The following is a 20,623-nucleotide window of genomic DNA, read 5'->3' as shown; positions in this document are numbered from 1 at the left end:
GCCACCAGCTGCTGGGAAGTGGTGCTCTGGTTGCAGCTATGACCTGTGATGATGACTTTTTTGTGTGTACTGATTACTCCCAATCCCATCACATAAAATTCTATCCTATATTATCTGCCGAGCACTGGTGTCATCTTTATCCGGTATACATAGATGCCGAGGAGTTAAGATTCTGTCTATTTTATTTATTTCTATAAAAAGCCACCAAATTCCTCAGCATCCGGCCCTGCCCAAAAGATTCTAAGAAGTGCGTTTTAATTTCAAGGACAAAATGTGAGAAATAAAGTATATATTATACCATCACTTCACATACCAAATACACTGCATTTATAGTTTGAAGAAAAAATGTCCCTGGATTAAATTTTAATTTAATTTAAAAAATCTGGTTACCTTTGCCAGAAGAAGCGTTTAAAAATCACATATCATAAGATTTAATATTAATTCCTGGATACAAGAAGAATATTTAAAATTCAGTTGTATTTGGGACATTTCAATCTGCACATAAGAAAGGTCATAACATATGATGTCAGGCTGAGCCTGCATTGTGAGGTCATATGCACCATGTAACTGTACAACAGGAAGGAAACTATAACCAAAATTAGGGGGGGGGGTTATTTTTATTTTTGACTTTCTTGGAGACAACAAATGTGGAAAGTCTTGAGAATCGCTCTGACAAAATCTTCAAAACATCCAGTCTGGAGTCACAAAGGAGAAGCCGAACAGGCTCTGGTCACTCGATGAAGAGGACGCGCCGGCCGGGCTCTGATCACTAAATAAAGAGGAGGTTTCAGACAGGCTCTGTTTACTAGATGGAGAGGCAATGTCCTCTGTGATCTCCAAAACTGGTGGTATGGGCTGGATGTTCTTGAAGCGGCGATTGGGTCTTTCAGCCTTCTGGTATGGTGGCGGCATTCTCCGGCTCTCTATGTCTTCCCAATTTATGCTGTCAAAGAACGGATGCTCCCTGATGTATTCGGTCATCCAGAGGCGAAGCTGAGGATCTTTCTTTAACAGACAAGTCAGTATATCCACAGCTTCTTGGCTTAATGCCTTGGTGTATTTGGGCCTGCCATTGATAATAGAATGGACAGTTGCCTTCTTGCAGTAGCCGGTGAAGAAGGGAAAAGTTCCGTTAAGCATGCGGAAGAGAATAACCCCGAAGGACCACCAGTCGACAGCAACACCATACTGCTGCTTTAGATATATTTCTGGGGCCATGTAGAGACGTGTTCCACAATGTCCTCTCACTGTACTTCCAAAAACACCTTCTACAGCAAGACCAAAATCACTGATCTTGACATGGCCCTCACGGTCAAGTAGCATATTCTGCGGCTTCAGATCTCTATGAATGATGCCCTGGGAATGGAGGAATTGGATGCCACAGACCAGCTCTGCAGAGTAGAATGCGGCTGTGTTCTCTGTCATGTAGCCAACGCTATCCATATAAGACTCCAAGGTTCCTCCAGCCATAAACTCCATGGCGAGGAACACACAGGTCTCTGTCTGGAAAGCTGCATACCCGTGGCATAGAAACGGGCTGTTCCTGGCTACCTCCAGAATCCTCCTCTCTCTCATGATGTGCAGAGACTTCATAGATCTCTTGCGTATCATTTTTACCGCTATTAAAGAATCCTTGGAAGGAACTGAGGCCAACATGACCTTTCCAAAGCTCCCTTGTCCCAGTTGAAAATGAAACCTTAAGCAGGACACCGACATGGGGAGAAGGTTCCTGAATCGTTTTGCGGTCAGGCTGCAGTCCTCCTCACTTCTGCGCCTTTTCCTGGGAACCTTCATCCTCCTGCTCCTGTACTCCCCCAGGTGTGCATCTGCTGTTGGTTTCACCTGCTGCCCCAGATCATGGCTCTCGTTATTTCTATGCCTCTTCCGCTCATGTTCATAGCTGCCTGTGCTGGTTCTTCTGCGCTTTGTTGTCTCCTTTTTCCTGATATACAGGCGTTTTTGCTCTCTCTGGTTAGCAGTACATCTCCTCCTTTTCCTCAGTCTCATTCTGTTTTCTGTACTGCTACCTTCTTTCTTTCGCTTCAGCAGAAAGGTTCTGTCTGTCAAGAGCTCGCTGTTTTCATCTCCTGTGCTATGTGTTGGAACGATATCGGAAGTCTTTTTGAGCCTGTTGAAATATTTGAGTAGTTTTCTGGGGCAGCACTTCTTTAAAATCCACCTTAGTCCTGAGAAGAGACAACACTCTGCCATAATGACTGGTGAGTTTTTCTTCTCTGGTAGCTGTTGACGTAGTTGGTAACCACACTTCAAGTTCACTAAAGAAATAGCAGCCTGAAAGTGTCGAGCGCCCAACTGCACTGAAGATAGAATGCTGTGCAACCAACCTGCTTGCTGCCAGGATGATGTCATAATTCACTATGGGATCTATGAGGTCACAATAGGAGTGCTTGCAGGTGGTTTCCCAGATACAGAGCATGGGTAGCGTTTTCTCCCTTCTGCGGTTTTATTTATTTCAGGATTGTTAATTTCTATAAATGTAGCTGGTTTTTGCATAATGTTTTTAGGTTGTTACATATTAAAACTATTCAATAACAAACATATTCACCGCCTTTCGTTCAGTTTATTCTCATTGTGTTCCAAATCAGTTAAAGGTAACATACATTTGTTTTAAAAACTGCCACTGAGCTACAGCAAAGCTTTCATAACGGAAAAGACTGTAATGCAGTAGTCGGTGTTTTAGGATTGAAAGTAAGGGATATTTATACCAGCAGATACATTGGATATCTAGGTAAAAAGAAACCCTCCAGAAGATAAGTGATAATAATGTTCTTGATCACATTAGGACACCGATGTCTTGATACATTTTTTTGGTACTCCTAAAACTAAAGGATCAGATCCCAGACTGTTTGAAAGACATATTTGAAATATATTCTGTAACGACTCTGTAGTTTTCACATGCACAGTGATCGGTTCTTGTGTGAGAAACCGAACAAAGCTTCTTAAATGTGTAATTAATGTTTTTGTTTAGTTGGACAGCACATTTGTAGTTGTAGTATTTGTAGTATATTGTAATATAGTATATTAACGTGAGGATCTTAATTACCAACTTTATATTTCGTTGTTTTTAAACCTTCATTGCAGGTTAATTCATAAAGAGATCATTCACATTGGTTATAACTGCAGATGTAACCAAACTAGTTCTTTACTCTGCAAGGTTTTATATACAGGGCTGCAGAGTATCCATCATGCGCTAGGAGGCCACAGTGCTGTTGTTATAATCTTTCTTACTCTTAGATGAAGTTGTGGACCCCTACAGTAAAAAATCTACCCTTTACCTCCTTGTGAAGCATTGGTCTAGTAACAGCTACATGTTTATCAGCATTAATATATGGCCCTCTGAATCGTAGTAACATGCAGGTTGGTTGGCAGTAGTTGAAGACCTAGGTGATGTTCAGAGATCTTCATGCTTTCTTGTTGGACCACCAGCTGCTGGGAAGTGGTGCTGTAGTTGCAACTATGACCTGTGAGCAATGTTGTTATTTGGGGTGTAGAATGATATCCTGAAGATTGTATTTTTTGGAAAGAACTTAAGGTCCGCTGTCTAAATTTTTAATGGTTTCCTGCTATATAGTCTATCCCAGGTAGCTTCTAAAGCAGGCCTCCAGTACCACTACCTGTTAACAGGGATGTTATTTGGGGTGTAGGAAGAGTGATTTCCTAAAGTTTTCAAAATATACACTTTTTCTAACTAATTCTTATTATCATTTCCATTAGAAAAAAAAATGGATCACAATTCCATGTTCACATTTTTATTACAAATCTTTCCAAGTAATTGCAATCCACACAGTTAAAAAAAAAAGTTTGTATGTACCGTTCATAGGGAAATAGAAAAAATAAAATTACTTTGTCTAAATATTAAAAAATATTCTGCTTTAGACCAATAAAAAAAAAGGTACATTTCTGAGACCAAAATGTCCCTTTTTAAAAAAATGCATTTTCTGAGCGAAGCTCTAAGATTAAATGGAAAAAAATAGTTTGTATAAAAACAGACATACAACAAGGTTACAAAAAAAAAATCATTAATTGTTAGAAAATATTCATGTAAACTGTCCGTCCGAGCTTAATGTGCAAGTTTCCTGCTAACAGGAAGGGGGACCCTCATCTTTGTTGCACATTTTGTTAGGAAATGTGTGTTAGGACTAAAAAAAGAGAATTGTCTCCCAGCCAGGAAGAGAAGTTCCAGATAATCTATTCTGGAGTTTGTCGCATTTTGTCAGAACGGCGTCTATAATGTCCCGTGAAATTTTGTACAAACAGGCCGTTTCATCGTAGATAACCCCTATATGTTTCTATACTGTCAGGGTCTTACGTGTTGAGCTTCTCGGCAAGTGGCCTCAAATGGCTTAATAACATCTTCAGCGAAAATCATTAAATCCCCACTAAACAAAGATCCTGCATGTACACAAAGCTCCCGAACTCCATATTATCTCATATTTACATTTCATCTATTCACTAAAGGGGGGTTTCTAGGAGAGGTGTGCATGTGCTCCTTGACTTCATTATGATGAGACAATCTCAGGGAGCTTCTGCTGCAAGAAAGAGTTGGCTGGCCCTGTATGATGTATAGTCAAATATGAATGATACAAGGCCAGCTCAGACGTTCTACCGGCTAGTAGTAGCCATGAAACCACAACTCTCCTGACAGCGCACCTCTTAGCGAATACACCCCACCGAGAGTCATCCGAACACAGGCTGTAGAATTCAGCAAGGATGGTGATTTAGGAAGGTATTGCCCCATCCATCGGCCGCATGGTAGGACCGTGTCCTCAAACAAGAAGCTCTAAATTCTAATTCATAATATCCGTGTCACATCGGGCAGCGATCCGGCCGCTCGGACTGCCCGTGTTATGATGTCATTTTATAATGAGTACATTTGAAGGGCTCAGAGAGCAATGTAAACAGTGTGTATAAGGGAGCTCGATTCATCCACGGGTAATAAACAAGGCAGCAGTATAAAGTGATACCGAGTACATCAGGGTGGCTTTTGTGCCAGTTTTACCATCTCTGAAACCATAGTACCCAGTACTCCCTGTATTCCTGTGTAAGTTTGGCCGTCTAGGCCTATAAAGTGCAAATGGCGGGTCTGCGTCCTTCCAGAGAACTCTATTTCACCCCGAAATAGTCAAAAATTGGGCAAACCCACCAATAGTGTCCCAAGGTGCTTCATGTCACAAATGCCATTTGGGTTATTTCTTCTACTCATGCCAAGCAATGCGGGCAAAGGGCAGGTAAATGTCTTTTCATGTAAACAAATACTGGATATTTTTGACCGGTATGTGCCTCCTTTAAAACCTCACGCTCCGTCCAGCCTAATATTACCGTCTTCAGGTCACAGTTTTCAAGAACGCTGGGTGGAGGCCACATTTAGGTCATCTTTCGTCATAGCATCTGATCTAAATGATCCATAACCAAAGAAGGAGGTCCACAAATTGTCCACGTAACTCGGTGAAAGTTAGGAATAGGAGACACCTAAAAGTTGGGTTATTTGGAAGGAGAGGACTCTGTGTTGTAAAGAGAGCTGAGCGCAGAGCTGGCAGCCTCCCTTTTAGCCTCCTCTGATTTCATCTCTTCCATACACTGGGAGGCCACGTGAGCCAAGATATGCAACTTACTTACTTTTTCTTCTGGATTAAAGAGGATTTGGTGGGAAAGAGGCTTGGCTGGCGTGATTTGAACCTCGCTTGTAGAGTTTCTGACATGTTGAGATAGCAGCACCGACTGACCACCCTCTTCCGCCTTGATGGTCGGTATGACGCGCTGCAACAGCAGATCAGAACTGAGCGTGGCTAACGCGGGAAAAGGCTGAGACATGGAATACACCAGAGGGACGGCCGAAACTATTGTGGTGGGCAGAGAAGCTGTAACCAGAACTCTAGACGCTGGAGATGGTGGTGGGCTTCTCTTCTTCGTTCCTTTACGGCCAAAGCCAAGCAAGTTAGGGTTTATCCCTTGAGTCATGAGCATTTCAGGTAAGATCCGTCGACGGGCATTAATGAACCAGTTACAGATCTACAAAAGACAGAAAGAGATAGAAACTGGTTATTTGACATGCACTGCCATCCTCCAGAACATGTAAAATGAGTGAAGGCTTACTTACATCAAGTTTAATGCGTCTTTAAACAGGAGGGATAATTGAGCATCATTGCTTTTAGTGGTCAAACACTATATTATGCATGCAAGTGCACAGGCACTAGGGGGCACTCTTTTCGAGTAGAACAAACTCGAAGGTGGTGGGTCCAAGAGGTGGAGTGTTAAGGAACAGACACGTCAAAGAATTGGCCTTGTTGTCCCTTTTAAGGCGGACATGCATAATACACAAAGAGCTTAACGTTCTCACCTGTAGCATGGTGAGATTGGTCTCCTTGGCCAGATGTCGTTTCTCCTCATCGGTTGGGTAGGCGCTTAGACGATGGTTAGACAGCCAGTCCCGCAGGATGTTCACAGACTTTTTAGGGAGGTTTCCACGTCGTTTCCTTTTGCCATTTTTGTCTGGAAAACTTTTATGGCACTTCAAGTAGAGATGTTCTACAAAGATGGGGGTATAAATTGTTAGAACCTATCATTTCCATGCAATCAGTGACCATGAAATGACCTTAAATGGATTGTTTCATGAAAGAACATGGCCGATCTACGGTATTTAAACTACTCATATCTGTTATTTTTATTGTTTTGTATTGGATTGGATTTGTTTAAAGGGGTGGACCTCAAAACACAATGTGCTAACGGCAAAGGTAACTTGGAAGTGATGCTTCAACTATTGCCAGAGGTATAGAATAATAATTACAAAACCAATATATATATATATATATATATATATATATATATATATATATATATATATATATATATATATATATATATATATATATATATATATATATATTATACACACACAGCTTTTAAAAAGGTAGAAAAAAAAGGTGAAAAAACACCCCAGTGGTGTTTACAGTAATGTAGTAATTAAGACCGAGCTATTCTATTATTCAAATTGCTAATATGCATTATATTATGCAAAAACTGCAAATGCTAAAAAAAACCAATTCTTTACAAAATGTATTTCTAATCTGATATCAGTAATAAATACAATTAAAAAGTGACCAGTTCTAGTATAACCCCCACCCCCAGTGACATTTGTTTCAATGTAACAATGATGTTCAGAAAACTATCAGTTAGTTACAGTATAACAAATATTACTAACAGCATAATAAACACTCTGCCTAATTACTGACAACAAAGCTAAAGCTATCACTAATCCAGAATAATGCTATTTAGACACTAAGAAGGGGAACAAACCCCCCCCCCAGCCCTTTAACTTTTGGAATGCAAATAAATGGCTTCTCCCTCTAAAACATCTCCATTCCAACAATTCAACAGCAAATGGTCCCCCCTCCCCATCTTAAAGAAACACTGATGGGAGGAGGAAGGCTGTGTACGTGCAAGATCTTCACTCCTTGCCCATTTGGCTACATGATCAATCTCCCAGAACATGTTAAATGCAAGAAAAATAACCCCTATCCATTACATTCAACTTATATTTTATATACGTTTAAGTTTTTAAAAAAATATATATTTTTTTTTTACATTTTTTGTACAAATTAAAATGCAGTTACATTCAAGGGTTAAAATGTGCACATTTAAGTTAAATTTTTTTTAAAAACAAAATTCTGAATTGTAGCAGAAAATTGCAGCTTTAGACAATTGTGTGATTGTGGGGGAGGAAAGAATGGAAAAGTGAGAATGAAGGGATTTCGGGTAAATGTATATTTCTGAAACAAAGACACAAGCGGAGCACATGGGATGGCAGTGGCTACGTGCGGATCACACTTCCCAAACGCACTCCCCCCTCTCCATGATTTCTCTATCAACATACAAAGCCATGGTCTACTTACTGACAGCATCCATGTATGAAGATAGTCAGCTCTTGGGGTGAGAAGAGGGGTGGGTAAGTGTACCCCCAAATTCTCCACCCCCACCCCCTCTAAGACACACATTTACCTTCAGTGACAAACTGGAGCTCCCTGAACCCCTCTTCTCTCCCCACTCCCCAGCTGTCACTTCAGAAACTAAACTTTGAGAGTGTTTAAAGGGACCGCATCCCCCCCAAAAAAAAAATTAAAGGGACAGTCAGTCAATCAGGCAGTTTTCCCAAATAACTGCTTTAGTTTCTTGAGAATTCGTTACAGAAAACTCATGTGGCTTTTATATACTCAATATAGTCCCTGCCCTTCCCAGAGTAATTGTGTCTAGACTACCAATATAGAGAGATTCTCTATTTATACCACCAATACATACCTGTGCTCTACAAATGCTTACTTATGGTTGGCTAGGAGTAATGAGGGGTGCAGAAACTATTGAGACCACCAACGGTAAATTACTCTCCCCTCATTATGTGTTATCTCTTATACTTCCATCCCACACCACATGGTCATTGGTATAACATACCTTCAACTTGGCCAGCCTTGGGGTCCATTTGACCTTTGCAGGGGGTAGCTGTATCCCGATTACCTGTCTGCAGGTGAGAAGATTTGTGTCTGGGATGTTTTAACTGAAAACCCCAAAATAACACCAAATTACTTGAAATAGCTGCCAAAGTCTGACAGATAAAAGCCCCCTCCTATCCAATGTGACATGGGAGGGGCAAGATTTGAAAAAAAAGGTCCTGATTGGCTGAGTGTGATGGGAGCTCAGGTTTCTGTCACTTGATTGACTTAAAAGTGGGACATTCTGCATGTCATTAAGGTTAATTAAATGGGTTTGAGTGGTGTGAATGGGAAGAGCCCCCTGTGCTGTATGGTGCTGGGGAGGAACAAACTTATCTGGGTCGGGAACATCCCTTTGTACATACAGGATGAGACCAGCCAATGACATGCCTGATACATGCATTGAACTGTAATAAAATATATATATATATTTCTATAAATGATTATTAAGGACCATGTTTCCCATAATAAAATACATTTAACATACATGCATAATATATTCCTATATTTTTCTTCATTTAAAAAAGATAATTATTTATTCAGGATACGCAGAACATTTTTTGGGAAGATGCAGCACAAATGTAGTTCATGGCGATTTGCAATGAAGGCAAACCTTGACCATTGCTGATTTTTGTGATGACCGAAACCCCAAAACATAAACTATAGTTACTTTTAGAATGCGTGATATACAATAAAACATATGTTTTTCATATAACTGAAATTCTGTTATCTGTGGCCAAAATTGTGCCTACATCATACTACAGATGTTTTTTTTTTTTTTTAATTACCATTATTTTAGGGGAAAAAGGGCTTCTTGTAATTGCTACACTCTGGAATTACAGGAGTTAAGGCATTTTCCTCCCCCCCTTAGGGGTAATCATTTGCCCCTCCACCCCCTTGGCTGACCTGTTTACACCAGTTAGAGGATCAAGACTCAAAAATTCCTTTGACAAACACATTCTCGCCCGGCCCCCACTCCCATTATATGCTGGCCCTTGGTGCAGAGTGCATGTGAAATCTGACACTGGGGATGATAACATCCTATCTGCCATCCAGGCACAGAACTTCCTGTAGCCACTGGCTACATTTTGTGACCACCCCCCCCCCACAATGGCCATTCATCTCTGCTCCTTTTGACTTCTCTTTGCCACTTTTCACAAACTTTTCTTTTTGGACTCATGAAAAAACTTCTGGGGGAGTTTTTCTGTTGGGTTGGCGAGCTGGGGTATGATATCTTATGGCTCAGGACATGGTGTAAGTAGGCCGATTGGAGAGATCCAATATTGCCCTTATAACCAGCCCATTGAGCAGGGTTGCACCACAGAGCCTTATTACCCAAAGGGGCAACCAACGTGACGTTCTCTCCCAGGACCTGCTGTCCTCGGCCTCTGTTCTGCCTATTTTATGACACAAGGGTGCTACTTCAGCCAGTTTAAGGTCATCTCTCATCTGAGTACTTGTAGGCACCACACTTCTTCACTGATGTCCCAGACACACCAAGGCCTGAAGGATGGTGAGGAGCCCATGTGAATTTCTACATGGGTTCCAGGAAAAGACACCGATGTACCCTAAGTTACCAGGTTGTCTGTAAAAGCCAGTTTCTCCGACTGGGGTGACCCTGCCGAAGGTCAGCCCTGGTTGCATGTTGGTATGGTGTTCCTGTCTTCCTCTTTTCTTCTGGCATCTGCCCCAAACACGTTAAATAGGCTTTAGTTTTGTTGGCATGGATAGGATGCCACTGAGTTCAAACCTGAAACTAGCCAACCATTCTGGATCCTCTAACCCGGTTCATCTCTCTGAATGGGTTCATTCAGCAACCAGAAGGACGCAGGAGCTTATTTTCCAGCAATCAGCCTGTGTATAAATGGATGAGCCTTTGCTACCTACTTTTAATATTTACTGCAACAAACCACTGATGCCAAGCCATATAAGCTTGCAGGACCCGAGAAGTCCCTTCTTCAGTGGGAATAAAGAGAGACCCCTAAAGTCCTAAAAGCTTCTGTAACATAACTTTTTTATGGTGTTCCAATAAAAGGTATCAACCTTATCTAATGGTACATTGTACAGCTCTACAGAATACGATGGAGCTATATAAAACAATAATATAATAATCGGCAGAACGTGCAGCTGCTGGGTTCATGAAGGATCTCTACTGGGTTTTGGAATCTGTAGTATCTCTTGAAATAAACGTTTGGCCTCAGCATTAGGTGCGATGTCGGTTCTGATGATGACCTCTAAACGCAGTAGCAAACCCAAGCTTATCACGGAACAAATATAAAGCCATAGCCCCAAAATCGTTTAATTCAAGATCAAATGGGAACAGTTTCTGGTTAGGATGAAGGAGGACAGATAAACCACTGGGGTGAGGGGGGGGGCAGAATAGGGATGGACTGGATGGAAGCGAGGTAGATGGGGAAATAGGCAGGAAAGGAAGAGGGGGCTGGGGGCAGGAGATTTGGAGACTGTTACACAGGAAGAAGGAGATATTTGAGAGTAGAGAACATGGCAAATATCACGGGGTCATAATAAGACAAGTGGTGCAAAAATTGGAGCAATCAACCAGAAAATATTGGTTTCCATGGTGACTACTCCACATTTCGATCTTTGCCCTTTATTGATAATCCTTAATGTGCTTACAAATGTCTGTTTTATCTATCAATGCATGCCCATACTGGCCATCTGGCACACCGGCTGGCAGGCAACTGCGACGATGGGGCCACTTTGTAATCACCAGTCTCTGCGTGTTTATGTACATATATGTGTTTAGGTTAATTATGTGCTGATAGGTTGGGGTGATTTTCCACTCTAGTCACTCATTGTTCTTTAAGCTTAGGCCCCTTGCTTGGTCGCCGATGTCCCATATGCACTAACGTCTCATTCACACGGAGAACACAGAAATCAATAGTTAGGTTGTCCTTCATCTATAGTGTTTGCCAGGTTGTCCTAAACTGGAACCTGGCTCAGAGGGGGGCCATACTGAAGATAGGTCCTCATGCAATGTATAGCTTAATATTAGCATTTGGAGCAGTTTAGATCCAAACAGCTTCCCCTCCCCCACCGTTTAGTACCTGGATGACTAAGGATGGACATTCACACATTTTGTCTGTAGCCACCACCCTTTTGAATGGAGATGGCAGAGATTTGGAAAGACAATCGCTACCTCTTTGCATTCCTCACCCCCCTTGAAGAGGTTCGCTGATTAAATTAACATGCTGATTATTAACCCATTCCATTAACAGGGCGAAACCGTTCCTCCTTCCTGACATTCAGGTTTACCCCTCATCCCACCAAGGTATACAAAAAAAGTGCAAAGTTTGTGTTATCACCATAGCAATCTATAAAATCTCGCAGCTGCCTGTTTCCTTTTGTTTCTATGGTGATAAGACCACTTTTAAAACCTTGCATTAGAATCACTTTTTAGACACTTTTTATCATTATTTGGTCCAAACAATGTTTTTTTTTGTGCATATGCTATGGAGATAAATATATACAGCTCTGCGGAATATGATGGCGCTATATAAACCAATAAACAATAATAAAGGCTATAAAAAATGATTCTGGTGCAAAGTTAAATGTGGTGACATCACAATAGCGACCAAAGGAATGTTCTGCTCATCGGAACAATTGGCCCATCCTTTGTTGCTTTTAACTCCCCCTAGTGGTCAGTTTTAGAACTGCATTAGGGATAGAAGCGCATTAAAGTAGGAATATTGGATCTATGAGGACCAATGCATAGAGCGATACCTACTTCCATAGAAATATGGAGTCTGGTGGCAGATCAGACCCATTTGTCCCATTTAGTCTTCCCGTTTTTTCTTCGGTAAAGTCTCGAACCTTAATCAGTCTTTGGTCTCTACCACTTCTGCTGGGAGACTGTTCCATCCCTCTACCGAGAAATTTAAAGGTACACGCAATTCCTTACATGCACTTCAATGTATATGATCTCCTCCCCAGCATTAATGTCCGTCGAGGTTGTTTGGGGCAGTAGGGCCACTGGCCATCTGCGCCCGATACTCACCTGATTTGCCACTCCAGTTGGAAATACAATTCACTGGGTGGAAAAAGTGTAAATTATGCAATCTTGGGGACAGAAGAAATATTAAATGTGGAAAACATATGTCAGAGACTCAAAAAAAAATAGTTTTACACCTTATTTACTTTCACACACATTTCCATAGTAAATTTATTTATTCATGTTTATATATTATTAAGACTTTTCACATCTAAGGAGCTGAGGTCAGAGGAATTATTACTTTAACAAAGAGGCAAATCGTCGAGGCTGGACTTCTATACCTAGCTGTAGGCACCAACACTACAGCCCCCCACCCCAAGTAAAGTTATTGAGACCTTGTGTGTGGGGTATATATATGTGTGATTAGCCAGTATGGACCTCTTCACGCATCTTCTTAGCTCTGATGGCGCTTGTTAAAAGTGTATCAGAAGACCCTTGTGTTGGATTGTGATTGGACGCTTCCCTCTAACATACCATAACCTCATCATTTTGAGTGTTTTAAATATGGCCCCTACTGTTTTGGTGGGATTTCTTTTGCTATCAAGCCTTTAGCCTTCAGATGCAAAACACGGAAGGAACGTGCTTCTGTTCCCATCACAATTACTTCCACGTTTTGCCGCCGTAAGACTCCACCATCCTTCACATTCCCCATAAACATTCTAGTCGTCCTTATCCTTGGCTCCGTGTTTCAGGATGCGGGTGAATTCCACGTAATTGAAGTTGCCCTTCTTGTCGATGGGGGCCTCTCTGTACATCTCGTCCACCTCTTCGTCTGTGAATCGGTCTCCCATCGTAGTGAGAAGCTCCCTCAAGTGGTCTTCATTGATGAAACCTTCATTTGCGAGAAAACAGGCAGGTTTGATGGAAGAGTGGGCAAGGAGAGGAAGACGGTGGAAAGCAAGACAGGAATGGAGTCCAGAATGAAACCGTTTAAAGTAGTGAATGCAAACAAATTCCCAGTGGAACCTAAGTTTGTCTAAAACCCAAGATTCTGAGGTCTGTATTTCCCTAGATTCTATTACCCACTTGCGTTCCACATTCTGAAATGTTTCATACCTGTGCACTCTTCGTCGAAGCAGGCAAATGCGTTCCTGATCACATCCTCAGGGTCTGTTCCGTTCAGTTTCTCTCCAAACATGGTTAAGAACATGGTGAAGTTAATAGGGCCGGGAGCCTCGCTCATCATCCCTTCCAAGTACTCGTCAGAAGGGTTCTTACCTGGAGGACCCAGAATAAAACTTGTCTCATTTGTCAGACATGATGTGCCTTGTTTTGTAGAAGATATCCTTATGCATTCTAAAGGTTTAGTGTTTGAAAATCCTTCCTTAGAACTGGACCTACACAATAAACTTTCCTGCGAGACGAGTTGGTTGGCCCTGTATAGTGTAGAGTATGATTGATGAGGGTTCTTGGTGGTGATCTACCAAGAACATAACTGCACTATGCCTTATGTTGGCTGAGCTAAGCCCTTCTTCCAAGAGAACCTTGCGTGGATTGACCCTTATTAATGTGTTTTCTACTCAATGTAGCTCTGTTCTTACCCATAGAAGCCAGCATATCATGCAGATCCTCCTTGTCGATGAATCCGTCCCTGTTTTGGTCAATCATGTTGAAGGCCTCTTTAAACTCCTGAATCTGAGACTGGTCAAACATGGCGAACACATTGGATGTCGCCCTCTGAGGACGTTTCTTGGTGGTCTTTGCCTTGGTCTTCTTGCTGGACATGGTGGCGGTTGTTGGGGGATCTGTAGAAGAGCAGACGGTTTGGAAAGAGGAGAAACCAGCTTATTACACAATGATTCTACAAGCCCAACAACTTGATTGAAAATAGTAAGTATTAAAGTATTAGACCAGCTAAGGTTCCATAAGATAATGCTTGAACCATCCTATACTTTTATAATGGTGGATTCACCACGAACCCATCACTGTCCGAGTAAAATACTAAGTCTTGGCCTTTTTCGGACATCTGATGTCCACTTGTATGAAACTCTTCAAAATAGATCATTAACAAGCCAGCCAAGAGATTCAGTGTTATCTCAGCTGAGTTCTCCTACACATGCACGTAGCTCCTCAGAAGACTAAAGAAAGGGCTACATGTATCCAGATCAATTGTGTGGCAAGGTGATAAAGGGAAGCAATCACCATGGAAACCAAGGCAATGTTCCTGTTGATTGCTCGCAATTAGTACTTTGGCCAAGTCATGCTTCAGCGTTGGGGATCTGTTTCTAATTAGTAATTACCACCTTATGGTCGTTGATCAGCATAATCAGAAATTACAATCCAGAAGCCAATAAAATGGGTTAATTTCAGTATAAATGTCGCAATTCTGATCGAAAGAGGATAAAATTCCCAGGAATCTGCAATGACGCTACATATAACCTAAATGGGCGCAACTGCGCGTAAATTCATTTCTCACCTAGGTGTTAGCGTGTCTAACGGGATGCAAGTGGGTGCGAAAGGCACAGAGCGTGAATGTTTGTCAATAAAAGAGTATCAATATCAGGTTTTACAGGAAGTTCCCGTTATCTACGTTAAAGCAATTCTCTAAATTGCTAGAGAAGCGGGACTTTCCCTTTAAATGCTATATCACGCAGGAGGTGGATGTAAATATTTGAAATAATAAACGGCGTCCGTCTCTGCTTTCGGAGGCTGCAGATCGCCAGATATTTAGGATTTCTCAAACATGTTAAATAACGTTGTTTAGGAATCTGAAGTTGCTGGAGGCAGACGGACGAAGTCTCGGGCTGTTTTTCCCCGTAATGGATCTGTTTGTCTTAGCCTGTCAGTTCTAGTTTTGTCGGACCCTTTGAATGTAGGGACTGTAAGAAGTGCTGCAGGAATTGTTGGTGCTATATAAATAAAAGATGATAATAAGCGAGCAGGAACGTGAGATTCTGGAGTGGATAGTTGAACACAGAATGTGACGGCGGATCAGACTCATTCGGCCCCATCTAGTCTGCCCATTCTTCCTGCTGTAAAGACTCCTCGGTCTCATCCTTGATTGAGCCGTATGTCTATCCACTTCATGTTTAAACTGCTTTATTAACCTCTACCCCTTCTACTGGAAGGCTGTTCCCCCTATGGAAATATTTTGTAAATGAAGTCTTGGTTCTCTCACTAAACTGCAGCTCATCATATAATACACAGAAAATGGTGTTTCACCAATAAAAAAGAAGAGATTTAATGTGTATGAATGAGAGATTTTTAATTATTTTGTCTGCACAGCTTGGTGCAGCCACAGGATTTCTATCGGCTGGAAAGTGGGTGAATGAATGCAACAGAGAAGAGTGGAAGAATGAGCGTGCAAGAGAAATGCAATGGGCGTGCAAGAGAAGTATGAAAGAGGCGTGAGAATGTGTATCTGTGCACAATATAAGTTGGGTGACCACACTGGCCATTATTCCAGGGCATTCATTTGATTCTCATATAGCTGACCAGTCCATGTAAAGTGCTGCCCCCTGCAGTAAGTGGGATGTATAGTGGATTCCCCGCCACAAGGTTTTACCTCCGGCATACTGCAGGGGGCAGCACGTTACACGTGTTGGTCATCTCACAAGCGTGGCAGTAGAGTAGATCTGGCTGCCTGTCAGTAATAGGAATGACCAGATTCAGATCTGTTTTGCTTCTCGCGAGGCTCAAAGTTCTGAATATTTCCATATTAGTCACAGGGAACAGCTGCTCGGCGATGCTATTTAGGGAACAATATGACATTTCCAAAGAGATGGGGGCCAGATCGCTTCAACGTATACTGCAGGGGTTTATTCACTAAACAGTGAACCACAGCATTAACTATACATTATGAAGGGCCCTGTAAGATGGACTGCATTGGCCCTGCATAATGCATGGTTAATGTAAAGGGGATATATTTTTTAAAGGGTGATTCTGAAGTTAAGTCCTATATGTTGAGTAATCGCCGGAGCCTAAGAGGTAGACGCTACTGCGCACGCACATTATGCACCTGACACTGAAAATCGGGACAGCGGGTAACGTATTGGGTTAACTATACAATAAAATGTTTTATGGACACGGGACAAAGTTTGCTATGCCTTTGTAACACGTCCGTGCAACATACAGCCCTGTGACTGTAACTCCTGTGGTGCCAACTCTGCTGGAGAAGCGGCCCTTCCCTGAAGACAGAAGCAGAGCTCGCCAAGACAGCAGGATAAGGTGGCAAAATCAGGACTGTTCTATGCAAAGCAGGACAGTTGGGAGGCATGCGAGAGAGACAATACTAATCTCCTAAACCAGACCTTCCCAGCTAAAGGCCATTCTCCAACAAACAGCCATAAACAACTTAAGATAAAAAATGCACGTTCTACTCTATTTCAACCCTGCTAACAGCATACCGTATACTGTCTGGACACACACCAATTGAAGCACTGACAGCACGGCATCCTCATGCGCGAACGGTACAGTGTGAAAATTCTGTGACTTTTACAAAAAAATCACTTTTATACGTTTGCGTTTCCCCAGGCAAGTCTCTAACGACCCCAAGAGATATAATTTACACAGACCAACGCGTTTTACACACATGTTCCAATGGTCATGTAGGCGTAAACGTGATGATTCCCTGTGATATAACATGGTTGGTGTCACGCTAGCAGGGCTTCCTCCATTCAGTCTTTTCAAGGATCCATGGTAAACCATTAGACCCCCAACCCTTGAACTACAACTCTCATGATCCCTAGCCAACACCTGCCCGATCACAAGAATGCTACAATAATTGAAGCTGATCGACGACTGAATAGATAATTGTAGGCGTCACAATACTTAATTTAAAATAACAATAATAATAATATTAATAATAATAATAATACAGAATAAAACAATATTCTTAATAATAATAATAATAATAATAATAATAATAATAATAATAATATGCTGTCTTCAGTGCAACTTTGTATCATTTAAGGCAAAGTCCTTAACATTCCAGTGTAGTTTAGAGATATGTGGGTTGTGGGTCTAATTCCTGGAGATAAATATTATAATTGTAAAGTCTGTATTTATATTAAACGCTGCGTAAATACAAGATAATAATAATAATAATAATAATATTCCAATGGCGCAGGTCCGAGGCTGTGTTCTAATTCCAAGGCGCATCAAATACATGTTCATTTATGATTAGAATTGAAGTTAGAATTACCGTGTCTTACAGAATGGGAGGACCATTGGAAGTCCGATACCGTTTAGTGAGACCTCAGGGGTTCCTTCTTCAGGGGGACCTTTGAGGTCTTGAAAGGTTATGCAATTTTAATATGCGGACCACTAAAAGGTATCGCCAACTCCTCAAGAGCTAATAAGATAGCATCTGGTAAAGTATGGGGGGTACGCTAACTAAATTGTGCTGTTTAACCCCTCGGCAGTGAGACGGTTAAGAAAATTTAAAAGCATTCAAGGTATTTATGAAAAAAAAGAACATGCAGAAAGTTTAAAGATCGCCCAGCGTGCGAGGCTCAGGATAGATAGGGGAGAGCGGCTGGCGTGTGGAGCGGAAGAAGTGGGTGAAGCCGCCGACCCTCTTACCTGCTCAGGAGTAAAGGTGGACTTCGGAGATCTCCTTTGCCTCTCAAGACACAGGGAGAGTCTGCGTGAACCTTCCCAGGGTCCTAAAATCAGAGGAGGAGAGCAGCCAATAGGGGACGGCTCCCCCCCAGCCTCCAGCCTTCCCTCCCGCTTGGGATTTGGCCATAGAAGGAAAAGGAATTTGAGGAGGACGAGGAAACGGTGGGAGACACAGATCAAAACCCAAACACACCACATTCTGCCTTATATAGCGGTCGGCCCCTCTGCCTGACAGTGTACAGGGATCCCTCTATACAAGGCTGTACACCCCAGGGACCAGGGACCACAAGCCTTATAAGGGGTTGCTGGTTGTGTGAAGTGTTAGTGTGTGTGTAGTGTTAGTGTGTGTGTGTAGTGTTAGTGTGTGTGTGTGTAGTGTTAGCATGTGTGTGTGTAAGATGGGGAGAGGGGTGAGCACAGCTGTATGAGGGCGCAGGGGGACGTGTGTGTAGAAGTAATCAGACGCACCCATGGAGGACACTACTCTATAAGGCGGTACAGAGCGATCAGGAATCTGACGGCAGATCGGACCCCTTCTGCCCGTCTAGTCCGCTGTAAAGATTCAAACCGTAATCAGTCCTCGGTCTCGTATATAATTCAGGATATCTTCATGCCTATCCCTTGCATTTCTCATTCCCCCCCATTGTATTAGCGTCTACCACTTGTGCTGGGATGCTGCTCCACTTATCTACCACTACTTAGAGCTTCCTGGCCATCTAGTTTTCGATAATGACCTCTTTTGAAAATAAACCCCCCTCCTGTAGTTTTTTAAACCCCTTTATGTATCAATAACTTTGCGATCTCAGACCAGTACACAACGAGGTCTCCATAACACAATCTATGCGCAGTAAGCACCTATATAGAATATAGCTGTAAACATAAACAGTAGTAAATAAAAGCACCCATGGATCAACAACACCCCATGCACCTTAGTAAATAGAAGCAATTATAGTAGATCTAAGTGCATTCTGGGGGATGTATAGAGGAACATACATTAATGGGTGTGTGCCGGGATATAATGGGAATTACTGACTGATGTATACAGGAAAGGCAGACTCTTTCTATAAGCGTTTCCCCTGCTGGATCGGTCACCTTAGAGGGAACGCCCGTTAGGTGGCCAACATTCCCAAACTCAACCTGCCTGAAATACGTGAATGTTTTTGTTCTATGCCCCCAGCCCCTTACCTGCGTCTCCGAGAATCCCTTCCGGTATTGAGTGGAGTGGGAGTGACCCAGGTGAGATCACCAGCAAAAGGTAAAGGGTGGGACCCAGGAAGGTGCTGACAGGGCAGAGTATCAGGGATCGCTTCAAGGTAAGCCTGCAGTGTTGTGGGGACTTGGGGTGTGGCGGCGAGCTTTTAGGGTGCATTCACTTTAGTTATTTCCACCCTGGACCATGCGATTCGCCAGCATTGTTTGTCTAACGCTTAATGATTAACCGAGGGGGGTATCTCATGTATGCAAAGAATATCTGCACCCATGGGTGTATTCCAGTATCTCATGAATGCAAAGAATATCTGCACCCATGGGTGTATTCCAGCTTCTAAAGTTCTTAATAGGACAAAGAGATCGTGACTAATGAATCAGGACTGGCTCAGACAGCGCTGGGTTTGTATTTAATGTACAGAGACCCCCTGACTGCAGATTATCAGGACCGGCTCAGACAGCGCGGGGTTCATATCTAATGTACAGGGATCCCCTGACTGCAGATTATCAGGACCGGCTCAGGCAGCGCTGGGTTTGTATCTAATGTACAGGGACCCCCTGACTGCAGATTATCAGGACAGGTTAATGCAGTGATGAGGTTGTATCATATGCAGCGTCATCGCCATGAAAGTGGTTTTAAGAGGACAGTCCCAACCAGACAGGATGGACAATAATTAGATAATAGGAATGTTAGGAATTTTGGAGTAGAGGTCAATGAAACAGCACAGATAAGATTAGTACACAAACTAAATGTCCATTTATTTGGGCAGAGATCTTAGCTCAATGCTAACATTCACAGCCAGATCCTTGGGTGTTAAAGGTCTCAACGATTACCAGATTACAGCTCCCTCTAGTGTTCAGACCGCTGTACAGCAGGTGGCGATGTTGCGAAAGGTACCCATATACTGTAATGTAACTCAAAAGTCAATGCAATTACCAGAAATAGAAACATATAAATCTATAGGTGACTACAAACAAGAGACAGAAAGATATACATTCGCTACACTTTATCTTCTTCATGGCAGACTTCATGCCCTTGTAGTGGCGTTCATAAATTCAGAAGCACCAAGTTCCTCCTAAAAATAAGGCAGAACTAGGGTGACAACGGGTCCTGGGCAGCCTCAATGTCAGAATGAGAATTCTGTGACTGTGTTTGTCTGTCTATGTGTCTGTGTGTGTAATGTAATAGAGGGGTTAATTCTTGGAAACTGCTCATGTCTGACAATAGAGGGGTTAATTTTTCTGGTAATGACTGTATGTGCTGTATACTATATAAATATATTATTAAATCTGAAATCAACATGGTTCCCAAGGCTTCTTAATAATATAAAAGGCATTTTAT

The 20,623-nt window shown here is 42.2% G+C and overlaps 2 protein-coding genes across 3 annotated transcripts; both read right to left on the bottom strand.

Moving 5' to 3' along the window:
* Positions 1 to 5,502: 5,502 nt before the first annotated feature.
* On the bottom strand, positions 5,503 to 8,491 carry LOC128470983 (homeobox protein TGIF2-like). Its single transcript, XM_053452827.1, has 3 exons — positions 8,464 to 8,491; positions 6,359 to 6,546; positions 5,503 to 6,030 (listed from the first exon to the last, which is right to left on the bottom strand). The coding sequence occupies exons 1-3, from the start codon at positions 8,489 to 8,491 to the stop codon at positions 5,503 to 5,505; spliced, it is 744 nt and encodes a 247-aa protein (XP_053308802.1).
* A 4,179-nt stretch (positions 8,492 to 12,670) lies between these two features.
* On the bottom strand, positions 12,671 to 19,415 carry MYL9 (myosin light chain 9). 2 transcript variants are annotated; one of them, XM_053454177.1, is made up of 4 exons: positions 19,261 to 19,415; positions 14,055 to 14,258; positions 13,570 to 13,731; positions 12,671 to 13,345 (listed from the first exon to the last, which is right to left on the bottom strand). In XM_053454177.1, the coding sequence occupies exons 2-4, from the start codon at positions 14,236 to 14,238 to the stop codon at positions 13,173 to 13,175; spliced, it is 519 nt and encodes a 172-aa protein (XP_053310152.1). In that variant the 5' UTR covers positions 14,239 to 14,258; positions 19,261 to 19,415; the 3' UTR covers positions 12,671 to 13,172. The 2 variants fall into 2 exon arrangements, with proteins under 2 accessions (XP_053310152.1, XP_053310153.1); XM_053454178.1 differs by lacking the exon at positions 19,261 to 19,415 and adding an exon at positions 18,037 to 18,125.
* Between the last annotated feature and the right edge of the window lie 1,208 nt (positions 19,416 to 20,623).

The sequence above is a fragment of the Spea bombifrons genome, chromosome 13, assembly GCF_027358695.1.
Source record: "Spea bombifrons isolate aSpeBom1 chromosome 13, aSpeBom1.2.pri, whole genome shotgun sequence".
Classification (NCBI taxonomy): domain Eukaryota; kingdom Metazoa; phylum Chordata; class Amphibia; order Anura; family Pelobatidae; genus Spea; species Spea bombifrons.
The sequence above is the reverse complement of the archived record's forward strand: the minus strand, read 5'-3'. Positions and strand labels throughout refer to the sequence as shown.

What these genes read in the sequence shown, in the direction of transcription:
- LOC128470983 (XM_053452827.1), bottom strand. Translation starts at nt 8,491, where the DNA reads ATGGACCCCAAGGCTGGCCAAGTTGAAG. An exon ending in CAAGGCTGGCCAAGTTGAAG is followed by an intron (nt 6,547 to 8,463) that starts GTATGTTATACC and finishes CCATCTTTGTAG; the next exon opens with AACATCTCTACTTGAAGTGC. An exon ending in CCAATCTCACCATGCTACAG is followed by an intron (nt 6,031 to 6,358) that starts GTGAGAACGTTA and finishes TGTCTTTTGTAG; the next exon opens with ATCTGTAACTGGTTCATTAA.
- MYL9 (XM_053454177.1), bottom strand. Translation starts at nt 14,238, where the DNA reads ATGTCCAGCAAGAAGACCAAGGCAAAGACCACCAAGAAACGTCCTCAG. An exon ending in TGATATGCTGGCTTCTATGG is followed by an intron (nt 13,732 to 14,054) that starts GTAAGAACAGAG and finishes TGGGTCCTCCAG; the next exon opens with GTAAGAACCCTTCTGACGAG. An exon ending in CTTCGACGAAGAGTGCACAG is followed by an intron (nt 13,346 to 13,569) that starts GTATGAAACATT and finishes TCGCAAATGAAG; the next exon opens with GTTTCATCAATGAAGACCAC.